Source organism: Lemur catta, chromosome 8 (genome assembly GCF_020740605.2).
Source record: "Lemur catta isolate mLemCat1 chromosome 8, mLemCat1.pri, whole genome shotgun sequence".
Lineage (NCBI taxonomy): Eukaryota > Metazoa > Chordata > Mammalia > Primates > Lemuridae > Lemur > Lemur catta.
Genome location: NC_059135.1, coordinates 80542282 through 80555301, shown reverse-complemented (window position 1 = coordinate 80555301; position 13020 = coordinate 80542282). Strand labels below are relative to the sequence as shown.

At 34.2% G+C, this 13020-nt stretch overlaps 1 protein-coding gene across 1 annotated transcript in view; it reads right to left on the bottom strand.

The window, feature by feature from the left end:
* The window catches only part of LRP1B (LDL receptor related protein 1B), a 1757623-nt gene that overhangs the window by 117214 nt on the left and 1627389 nt on the right, over positions 1-13020 (bottom strand). Inside the window, exons 73-77 of the mRNA XM_045559136.1 lie at positions 8203-8328; positions 7364-7501; positions 5757-5891; positions 2444-2563; positions 208-449 (exon numbers count right to left, since the gene is read on the bottom strand). Of these exons, the coding sequence (XP_045415092.1) occupies positions 208-449; positions 2444-2563; positions 5757-5891; positions 7364-7501; positions 8203-8328 (761 nt within the window). The remainder of the gene's footprint in view (positions 1-207; positions 450-2443; positions 2564-5756; positions 5892-7363; positions 7502-8202; positions 8329-13020) is intronic.

The following is a 13020-nucleotide window of genomic DNA, read 5'->3' as shown; positions in this document are numbered from 1 at the left end:
TATACAGCTATGAGAATAAATGACTAGGGAAATATTCTATTTCTATATGGGGAGAATATTGAGAGGAATAATTGAATATATTAATTAATTATGATGATTAGATATTATGATAGATTTTTGTTTAAAAAGCAGGAGTCCTTAAATATTTCAATGTCATTTTAAATATTCAATGTTATTTACTTTAGATATTCAGTATTCTTTACTTACAATCAATCCACTGTTTGCTTGCCTTTTTTCTCTGCCATGGATCCTTTTGTAGAAAATTCCACCTGGATTAAACTGAGTACTCCAAATAATCATATCTCTCTGATAATATACATCCATGCCTGTTATTCTTGAATTATGTTCAATATGAGAAATTTGTTGATGATCGCCACTGTAGTTGAATGGATATATAAAACCCAGGATATCAGTGTCATTAGCAATGTAGAGAACTTGATCTTCAGAGCCTGGAGATTATTATAATAAAATACAAAAATAAAGTAAATTTCAACTAATGTAAAAGCAATGATTGTACTTTTAAATTATCTTGAATTGTTATTCTTAATACAGTTTTTTCCTCAAAAATCAACCAAATTTATATTATCTTGTAGTCTTCATGACTTGATTGCTGATACCCATTTATCTAAACATTTACAATACTTACAGGTTTTTCTAAAGAAATGTTTTCCTTATGATTAGAAATTAAGTATTTGTGGAAGATGTCCTTTTTATGAAGAGGGATTACTATTTTGTAAGTCTCAATACACTATGTTCTAATGCTTTGATTCTCAATATTCAGATGCTATATTGTATACTCATCAAGCCTCCAGTTTCTGAGCATTTAGTTTATGCACCTGAGTGATCATTGCTTTAGACTAAGAAATGAAAATTAAGATATGAGAAGCCTTCTTCTTCCTGTATCCATTTATCTTAAATGCTTGCTAACTTTTATCATATAAAAATATCAGTATTGATTACATAGAAGTTCCATAACCTCTAAATTATCTAGAATCCTGCTAGGTAGAATACTCCATCCTAAAGTATTGGCACCTACAATAGGATACTAATGTTATTTTCATACTGACAAGTAAAACCCTAAAGAAAATTCTGAAAGTATTAATTGAATTATTAACCAAACCCTAAAGATAGATTGAATTTCCTCTATAGTTTCTACAAATAAATATTAAATAATATCAATACCCAGTGGGGTATAGTTCAGCTCTATTCTCTTAATAGCTGTCACTTAGTGAATGTTCACTGTATGTCAAACACTATGTTAAGCCTTTCACAACTTATCCCCACTTCTTACAACAAGCAGGGGAATTAGGTATTAGGATCCCCATTTTACAGGTGAGGAACTGAGGCTCAGAGAGTTGAATGACTTTCCCAAGGCCACATAGTCTAAAAGGTGCAGTGATGTGATTCAAATCCAAGTACATCTCACACCACAGCCCACACTTGGTCCCCTTATCATGCCGTTTTGCTATGGTAATAACCACATTATTAACAATGTCTAATCATACCCTGTGGCTAACAATACTGAAGTTATAATATTTAGCAAAAACACATGAGCATTAAAATCCATACCTAAAAAAGCCCCAAACCCATGTTTGTCATTTAATCTTTTTAAACAATGATATTGGTAAGTGGAGGAGGTCCAAATTTGAAAGCATAATTTTGCTTTAAAACCTTGAAAATCTTTACTCAAAATTGCATTCTCCTTATAATGTTAACCTCTAACCTTTCATTTTTATCCTAATGGTGTAATAATTTCTTGGAAAAACTTATAGAAGGCCATAAAGAGAGATACTTTATATGCTTTCACATTGGCTTTTAAACTTTTTTTTTTTTTTTTTTTTGAGACAGAGTCTCGCTCTGTTGCCCGGGCTAGAGTGAGTGCCGTGGCATCAGCCTGGCTCACAGCAACCTCAGACTCCTGGGCTTAAGCGATCCTACTGCCTCAGCCTCCCGAGTAGCTGGGACTACAGGCATGAGCCACCATGCCCGGCTAATTTTTTGTATATATATTTTTAGTTGGCCAGATAATTTCTTTCTATCTTTAGTAGAGACGGGGGTCTCACTCTTGCTCAGGCTGGTCTCGAACTCCTGACCTTGAGCGATCCACCCGCCTCGGCCTCCCAGAGCTAGGATTACAGGCGTGAGCCACCGCGCCCGGCCCACATTGGCTTTTAAACTTTTACCTCTTTTGATAAGTTGTTTCAAACACAAAGTGATTTTAAGGAGAACTATATATTTGGCAGTCATTTCTATAAACCATCCCAGATATGATTAATTAAGAATGATGACAAACCAATTGGCCAATTTAATCAGCATTAAGAAAGTTATTTATTTTACATTGTTAAGAATGAAGCTATTGCTAAAACTCAATATAAAACATTTTCCTCATAAGATGTTTACAACAAAATTGTAATAGCATTTGCAATAATGCTTATAACCTTACCTTTTGCTATGCAGGTGTTATTTCTTTCTTGAAAATTCTGGTCACATACACATTTATATGATCCTTCCACATTTATACATTGTTGGGAACATGTGCCAAACACCAAACATTCGTTAAGGTCTAGAAAAGAAGAGCTCAAAATAGCATCATCACGCTCCCAATTCACGCTCTCATTCTTTCCATGTTTCAACAAAAGCCAAAATTACTTTTCTTAACTTCTTACTCCTGTATCCTTTATTTTTATTTCAAATCTTAAGTCTCTGACTTACTGTGTTATATTTTGGGGGGCATAATTTTTTCACAATAGTTTCACTAAAATTTCATTGTTTCTGTATCGCCTATGTTAATTCCTTAAAATACTAACATATTGATTTTAAACTTCTCTAGTATTTTTATTCACTCAAATAAACACCTCTTGAGGTACTCTTTTAAACCTGTTTCTCATTACCTACCTCCAGACCTTTGCACATGTCATATGCTATTTCTTTGTCCTATATTGTCCTTGCCCACATTTACATACAGAATTTCTGCTTCTCTCTCACGATTCACCTGAAGTAAAGCCCTCCTTGGTCTCCAACAATGTCTTAGAAGGATGATCCATCCCTAAGTTTTTCCAATTTTTGCTCTCCTGGTATTTCTTTCTTACAACATTGCTCGTACTATATTTCAGAAATATGGTCATATATTCATATCTCCTACTTGACTGTCAGTGTCCTGAGGGTGTAAATTATGATGCCTTCCTTTTTTATTTCCACATTTTACACAATGGCTAGCAGAGAATGAACACATGGGTATACCTCAAACACATTTCTGGATTCCTATATATGACTATGTAAAAGTAAGGGCTGTATTGAGGGTATGTGAATTAAACAAACAAAAATCTGTAAGCCTACATAGAAATAAATACATCTAAATCACAAGCATAAATAAATAAATCATAAGGAATATTCTGTAGCTTGGCATATGCCTCTCAATTTAAGAGCTTAAGCAAAGCCAGGATTTAGGTTATGTGATTCTGGTGAATTACCTACCTTCTCTCTCCTTTCCTCCACTACTTTTGCATTTAACCAACATAATTTCTCTGCCCCTTTTATCAATTATGGTTGCCCTAATTATATAATAAATCTAAGAGATAAATTTTCCCCTGGAATTAGGAAACTTAAGGATCAGCACAGTAATAATAACTATATTTTGTTTAGCACACAATAATATAAGGGCTCGATGTTATAGATGAGGACTTTCCCAGTGACACTTGTAAGCAACATGCCAAGGCTTGAACTTAGGTTTTCTGATTCTATTTTCTCCACCATGATACCTTGCCTAAGGAGAACTTAAGTATTCTCCTGACAACTCATCTCTGTGTTTGATTGAAATATAGGGAAAAGAGATGCAAAAAAATGTATTTACTTGTTTTTAATGAATATTTTATAAGGATGAAGTAAGATGCATTTTATCAGCACTTAACCACCAGAATTACAAAAAATATTTCTGATTTTTCCAGCACCAGCAACTGAACAGGAAGTTATTTGTTACTATGGTTTCCCTTTGGTATGAAATCCAAATAAGCAAAAATCTGCATGATTTGATAAAATCTCTGCTCCCTCACATGTCCCCATAATGGTCACCATTTTCTTCTCATCTCTATGATAAGGCCAGGACCATGAGCTTTTGAAGATGAAGGAGGAAGCCCACACATGCCTGGTACCCACAACAGTGCCTGGCACACAGCAACTGTTAATCCCTTTCTACTTCTCTTCTGCCAGTCCCTTTGATTTTTTTTTTTTTTTGCCACCTTTAGATACTCCAATTGAAGCCTCTGGGCTTGAACATCAAATAGCAATTTCTCATGCATTTTTTGATATACATAAATGAAGGCCACAAACAAATTTAATTTTTTTGATTACAAAATCCATGTAATGTATTTTCCCTCCTCTATACCAAGTTAAAATTACTTTCTTTACTATCAAAACTTCATTTATTAAATAAAGATGCCAATTTTATTAGAGTTCAGAAGTTACTCATTTGCACAACAAAAGTGTATAAAAAGAGTGGATGCATAGTAATTTTAAATGAAGGCTGTAGCTTGCAGGTTATATTTGCTTTGAAATATAATTAAGAAAATTCTGAGAATAGAATTTCTAAATTAAGTAAGAATCTACAGGAAACAGAGCCTACTATTCATAAATAAATATTAGAAAATCAATGCTATTAGAATTAAAATCTTAAATAAATTATATGTGGATGTGTACATTTATACACAATTGGTAGCCAGTGTCTGAGAAAAGAAATACTGCAGTTGTGAGAAATAGTTTGTATTTTATTAAAAGAGAAAACTTCTGTTGTCAGCTTTCAGTGCTTCCTAGTAATGGAGAAAAAATATGTCATGAATAATCCAAACAAGCATATAACTCAAAATGTACCTAACTATGATATGACTATTCTTCTTCTCCTTTTGGGTGAGTATAATTAATTTATTTAAATAATTCCATTTTGATTGACACATAGTGAAATCATTTTTCGTTATCCAAGAATATAATAAAAAAAACAGTACAAAAACAAACTAGTAGATGAAAGCATTTTAGGACTTGAACGTACCCTGGATAAGCCAGACTGAGTAATTGTAGGTTTGGCTCTAATCACAATATCAGATGAACAAGACTACAAATATCAGTTTTATGGGAGAAAATTGCAGAAAGTGCACAGGTCCATATTTCATGGGCCTGTAGTTAAAGCTCTGATATAAATTATATTGACTGACTTACTATGAGATTCTGGCTATCCTACAATCTCATTTTTTAAATGATCTCAAGTTGAAAGAGATTTATTTAGATACTGACTTTGAATTTTTAAAGACACATTATGATAATACTGTTTAAAACACGGTGTTAGGACAAAAGCCCACCATTCTTTAAATGTGAATTACCTATTCCAGTATTGCAAATGTCACACTCAAGAGAAATGGGTCATCATAAACATATTCTTTTATGAAGTGTGTCTAATTCTCCAATAGTTCCTGAACCAGCAATTTTGTCATTTGCATTTCAAAACAGAATTGTAACAACAGAATTGAAATTCCGCAGGTCTGAATTTGCCATAGAAAAGCCTTTGTAGCCTCTGTGATGGTTAGCTTAGCTGTACAAACAAACAAGCTCTTGACCCCAGAGACTTTCACTCTCATAAGTGAAATGGTATCCCATAGATATACACCATTTTGACGAAAATCAATCCCCTGTCATCTCACAATTTAGCAGTCTTGGGAGTCTTTTTATAGCCCAAAGATTTAAGAGAAGGCTGTTGAGAAAATGTACTCTACCTTCACATTGTCTGTTTTTCATGTTTCTCTGAAATCCAGGCTTACAGCGACAGAAAACAGATGTTTTTATTTGATTACAATATGCATCATCTCCACATGGATTCACATTATCTTCACAGGTATATGCAGTGGAAGCTAGGATTTAAAAATATAATCAAAACTAATATAATTCTAATTCCTGATGTGGGAGTTTACTTTTTTAAAAAATTGAAATGATATTTATTCCACAGATAATTCTTTTATATGGTCTTCTCTCCACATAAGCCCTCATTTCTTATAAAAGTATAGAAGTAGATGAAAACTGAACTTATTTACATTAAATATAGTTTAGACCAAGCTGCCAACAGCTGATATTTGCTGCTGTTGTCAAGCTATACTACTTTCTAAAAGGAAGTTAAGAATCAGTGATTCTAATGCCAGGGTATCTTTACAATGTTCCCATATATGAGCACTATATCTTTCTCTAAGAACCAAAGCATTTCCTATTAGCTACCTGGAGACTGGGGCATTTATTGCTCCCTTAAACTTAATATTCATGAACTCAATCAAGGGCATTACTTAAGTGGGTAGGCTAAATCAACAGTTTTAAATATTTTTTAGTCTGGACACACATATGAGAAGAAACATTTGAGTGTGCAACATGCTCCAGTGATTGGTCATGGGTGCCAACACTCTTAGGACAAAGAATTAGTTGTCATTTGCAGCATAGTTGTTGCAATTTCATTGCTTTACCTCTCATTCAAGAAAACATTTTAGAATGCATACAAATGAGAGGGACATTATTGTAGGGATAACACTGTATTATCTCTAAGTTACTTAAGCAAATCATATTTTTGAGAAACATGAGATTTTTATCATTGGAATTGTAACCATTATTAATCCCCATTGACTCAAATATTTTACAATTAGTTAAAATGCATCAGTAGAATGATACCATGGTTTAGAAAAATGTGGCCATATCCTGGTAGACATTGCTTCATCATTCAATTAGGAACAAGTTAAATGCATAAATGAGAAAAAAATAAAATATCCCAAAATAGGAAGTATTTTATGAGTTTTATAAGCAATCTGAATTTAGAATTATAAATTTAATTACTTTTCTTTACTGTGGAAAATCAAACATCAAGAATTAGTTAAAGATAAACTTGTAAGTAAACAGGATCTAATAACTCAAGTATCATAGTACTCTAAATAAAATAATAATGTCTTCTATAAGATTAACTCAGCAATAGATAAATTAAAAATTTTTAATCAGTGAATACATTATTAAGACTTTTACCATCACCCAACCAAATATTATTGTTTCTGAAATTCAAAAATACTAATTTAGTGTTTGCTGACATCAAAGTTTGTATTTATTGAATTCTCAGATTCAGCTCTAATAAGGATACCCAATACAAAATCAACCTTATCTACCTCACATTTTCTGAAATTAACTTAAGTAATGTTCTAAGGTTGCTTTGGCAAAGGCTTAGAAAACAAGGCATCGCTTAATCACATTTTGAAGAGCAATCTTTCCATCCAGTAGTAAAGAAAGTTTCAGTCATGTTTAAGCAGAAATTGGAATTGTGTGTCACTGTACTTCGCTTAACAGAAACCAAACTCACGTATTCTGCAGCTTTGTTCATCTGAAGCATCTCCACAGTCATCAAGTCGATCACACTGGAGGTCCATGGGAATACATTTTCTATTACCACAAGCAAACTCATCCTTTTTACAAGGCCTTGCTTTGTATGTCAGCTTACCTATGGAGTCATTAAAAAAGATTAGTACTTCGCAGACTCAAAACAACTTTATTGAGCATATAATATCGTCAAGATTTTACTAAGTACTGTGAAAAATATGGGTCCACATCCCTTATTTGAAGTTCTTGAGGCCAGATGAACAAAATTCTGAAATTTTTGGATTTTAGAAAAGTGACATTGTATTTACCCTACAGTGAGCAACACCTTATTTCTACAGGAAAATGTCTGAATATTCACTCTAAGTGGGATATTTGGGATTGTTTTCAAAGTGATATAAATGTCTCAAACGAAGTTAAGTTTTGTCTTTAATTTTGCTGCATGTTTAAGTAAAACTATTTGTGTTAAAAGCTTTTCAAATTTCAGAATGGTGAAAAAGGGATTGTGTACATAGAAAACCAATCTATGTAAGCCTCCTCCCCTCAAGGTACTATTTTAACAAGGAGTGTTTTTAAACCACTATGTTGTTTCTCTCATGTGATTAGAATTTTCTGGAATAAAGGGCCTTGTAAGGACTCTGGATAAAGCCACACAACTATGCAAATGAAATGTTAATGGATTATTTTTATACCCTGTCAGAAGAGCAAGTGCCTAAAAATAATACCTTCAAACATGCACGGAAAAAATATATTTTTTAAATTTTTGAGCACAAATTATTATAGTATCTTGTAGCAGTCGCTGAATTATTTATTGAACACATTTACCACTACAGTGATCTTCATCTGAGTTGTCCCCGCAGTCATCAATACCATTGCATATTTGCTCAGACTGCAGACAAATTCTGTCATTTCTGCATCTGTGAGGTCTTGTGGGTGGGCAAAGAAATTTGACTGAAATAAAAAAAAGAAAAAGAAAAGCAGTTCCTTTGGGTACACTGACTTATGAATAACATACTTCCTTTGTCTTTCTTTTTTTGTTCTTTTAAAATCTATTATCTAGCTTTTCTAAATATATTTTGTTGTGAAAATTGCCTACCTGCAGATACTAGAAAACTGTGTGATCACGGAAACTTATGATCCTAGTTATTTGTATTAACTACATAAAAGAGTGCACGGCTGAGGATCTTAAATGAAGTAAGAAAGAGCCAAACTTCACGGTCTTATTTCCAGATGCCTTATCCTAGCTGACTTCACTTGGTGTACCAAATTAATTTATACCTACAATTTATACAACATGGCAGGACACTTAGCTATCTCAAAGGGCAATTTCACACAGCATAGAGCTTGAGCAAGCATATGTTACAGGCCCCAAATTCAAAGTAGGTCATTCAGTGGGAAAAAAAAAAAAAAATCCAACAATATTATAGCTGGGTGTCTTATTTTCTGTAAACAAAAGTTCAGATACGTATTTGAGTGATTCTGGTTATTCATTTTTAATGTGTGTCTGCGCGTGTGTGGACATGAGACTTAAAGAGAAAGCAATGAAAGCCAGAAAATTTTACATTTGACCCTTTAATCACTATCTTATCTGAAGACTTCCACCCCTAAAAGAGGAACAATCTGTAATTAGTCTTCATCTTTAGATGTGGAATTCTCCAGAGCTCTCTCCTTGGTCCTCTGATGCTCTCTGTTGAATTCTTTGCTTAGATATTCTCATTCATGCTCATTAATTAACTTGCTACTACACCCTGAAGACTATGATTTCTCCATCTAGTGCATGCATCTCATAAGTGATTATAGGATATCCCCTCAGGAATTTCAAATTTTACAAGTTTACTCCTTGATTCTTTGTCATTTTCCCCAACCCTCTTATCCAAATTGTTAGCTTTGTCTTATTTCCATAGTTCAGTTAGCGGCTAGAAGTCTAGGATTATTCCCAATGCATTCCTCTCATTGACCATCAACTCTGAGTAGTCACCAACTATTGTTGATATTTTCCCCAAATTTTCCCACTTCCGTCCAACTTTATCAGTGACAATCACAATAGCTCAGCTTTTCATTATCTCTTACAGAGAGATATCCTAAATGTCTCTCCCTTTACTCCCTATCTTCAGATCCTCAAAAATCCATGAGAAAAATAAATCACATTAATCGGATCGTATCTTCTATATTATCCATTGCCTTGATAATACAATTTAAGATACTATGCCTAATAGACTTGTCATTATCTTGTCCATACCACTCCTACAGACTAATCCCTTGACCCTCTTAATATTCTAGCAACGTTACTTTATTACCACTCCTTAAATATGCTACACTCCATGCCCGACCTCCTTGCTTTAATTGAAATCTGGTTCTTTTCCCAAGTATAACTCCCTCCTCTTTAGGTTTATTAGGAATGTCTCTTAATTTGCTTAAGCCTCATATTACCTCATGCTTGAAAACAGCCTACTTTTCTATCACCGCCTCCAGAACTTTATTACCATCTCTTTACATTCTATTTTTTAAATAAAATCAAATACTGTTATTTTGAGGGCTAAACACTTGATTATATTGCTATCTCATTGTTATTTTGTTAACAATCTCATAAACATCATCTCCTCCCAAAGTCACTGAAGATTGTAGCACTTTCAGTCATAGTTTGTTTTTTTCTCCATTCAAATTCATTCCAGCATCCTAGATGAGTTCAACATTCACATGAGCAAACCAACCAATAACTGGACTTCTTAGCTTTTTCAGTTTCTTATACCTACAGTGTTCTTTTACTATATCACATAGACCATCATCAGTCTCCTCAACATCAAATAGATGTTGGCAGATTTCAATACATTTCTCTTTTTGATTCAGCCAGTGACAGTCTCTGTTACTTGCAAATATGAACACTAACTGATGCATATGATTGCAGCATGGATTTGTTTTTTCTTATAATTACTTTATTTGTAAAACTACTAATTTAACTGTGCCAAATTTTGACTACAATTTCCTATCTTTTAAGACTTTTAATTCAATCAGTGTTATTATTAATACCCTTCTTCAGCTTTATCTGAAACTCTAGCCATTGATACATCTACCATTTCTCTATCCACCAATGATTTTTTGTCTCTACTTCCCTTCCTACTGATATTTATTGGTAACCTATAATATGTTGGACACTGTTATAAATACTAAGTGAGTTTAGAAACTCACTTTCTTTCCAATAACCTGGATTCTCTGGCCCTTTTCTCTTTTTTGTCTTAGTTATCTTACAAAACTCTAAACTTAGATGAACAAAACCATCTGTTCTCCCAATATATGCATCTGGGAAGCCAGAAATGTTGCAGATGATTATACTGCAAAGCCAACTGATACCATCAGGTATGAATATTTATCAATGGTACTTGGAAAACATATATATATATGTGTATATATATATATCCATATCACTTTCCTACCTTTTGCAATAATGTTTCAAATCTGCATTCCTTCCAAACCTCCCTACACCAAACTTCTATCTTCTATATATGAACATGCTTCCTACTGTACTAAAAAAAGGTACAAATAAAAATATGGGAAATTCCTTAATACCTTATTAAACAATTGCAGATATACCTGTATCTACACAAAATCTATCAACTCTTCAATATTTTTAATAACAGAGATAGGAAACTAGTTTACTCCTATCTAGTTTAATCCTATCTAGTTTAATCCCATTATTACTCCTATCTAAAAGTAATTTTTCCACTAGCTCGTGAACTCATTTTCCCCTGCCTTCTCAAGAACCATCCCACCTTTCATGAAACATGTTATGACCTTGGTGTTTTGGTTGCTACACTCCTGTTTTTGCTATACCCTTTGTCATCATTCACTTCAGTCTCTTCTGGAAGTTCATATTCATTTGGATGTTTGGTGTCACTCAATATGCTTTTTTTTTTTTTTTTTTGAGACAGAGTCTTGCTCTGTTGCCCAGGCTAGAGTGAGTGCTGTGGCATCAGCCTAGCTCACAGCAACCTCAAACTCCTGGGCTTAAGCAATCCTACTGCCTCAGCCTCCCGGGTAGCTGGGACTACAGGCATGAGCCACCATGCCCAGCTAATTTTTTCTATATGTATTTTAGTTGGCCAGATAATTTCTTTCTATTTTTAGTAGAGACAGGGTCTCGCTCTTGCTCAGGCTGGTCTTGAACTCCTGACCTTGAGCGATCCACCCGCCTCGGCCTCCCAGAGTGCTAGGATTACAGGCGTGAGCTACCGCGCCCGGCCTCAATATTCTTTTGTAACTCCCCTTTCTGTCCTATGCTTTTCTCCCACCTAACATAATCTTAAAGATGTCATTGTATTTATTACTGTATTTTATGCTGTTAAATTTATATCTGTAGACTAGCTCTTTTCTTTAAGCTTGAGGACCAAATATCTAATGCCTACGTGAATGTCTCCTTAAATGTATCCCAAGCCAGTTTCTAATCTTTACTTGCAAAACTGTTTCTCTTCCTAAATTCCCCTTCTATTCAAATGTGCAAGCAAAAATAACCTAAAAATTATACTTCACCACTTTGTCTCTCAACCCATATCTAATCCATTACTTAATCTAACTTATTTTGCTTTTTATATCACCTTCAAATCTGTCTATATTTTGCTATCGTGTGCTGTCCTGTCACCATCTCTATCCAAGCTACTAGCATAGCTTGCCTAAAGTACCACAACAGTGTTAATTACTCTTACCCTTTCCATCCAATATTTATAAAATATAAACATGACCATGCACCTCTTTGGCTTAAAACTCTAGTATTTCCAATTGCTTTCAGGCTAAACTATAACCCCCTACAAAAGCTCTTCAAGGGACAAGTGCGGTGTCTCACACTTATAATCCTAGCAATTTGGGAGGCTGAGGCAGGAAGATCGCTTGAGGCCAGGAGTTCTAGATCAGCCTGAGCAAGAGCAAGACACCATCTCTACAAAAAAATAGAAAATTAGCTGGGCATGATCGCTTGCACCTGTAGGCCCAGCTACTGGGGAGGCTGAGACAGGAGGTTTGCTTGAGCCCAGGAGTTTGAGGTTGCAGTAACCTATGATAACACTACTGCACTCTCCTATGATGATGCCACTGCACTCTAGCCAGGGCAACAGAGTGAGAGCCTGTCTCAAAAACAACAACAACAACAAAAAAAAAACGCTAGCCTAGGTTTGAGGTATTTCTGCTGTCTCATCCTAAACCAATGTAGACAGTTCCTGACTTAACAATTATTTAATATATAGTTAATTACCAAACATTTCCTAGTCTACTCACTGGTTTTATGGTCAAGGAAAATAGAGAATGGAAAAAAAAACTATAAAAATAATAGGTTCTGGGTTGATATTTGTGGATAAGCTTTTGTATCTTTTGATATATTATGATTCAGAAACAATATAATCTCTGGTGATTCTCTAGAGTTCATTTTTAAGATTATATAAGGAAAATCAAAACTGAAACTTAGTTGCATCACTCAGTTGTATCTATAGAAAAAACTCTCCAAAGGCTTTGCCTTTTTTTAACTTTTAAATACTTTTAAACATAAAGCTACCAGGAGAAGGGAGAAGGGAATGGGTAAATCCACACCTAACGGATGTGGTGCATGCTGTCTGGGGGATGGGCACGCTTGTCAGGTGGTGCAAAGGCAATTTATGTAAC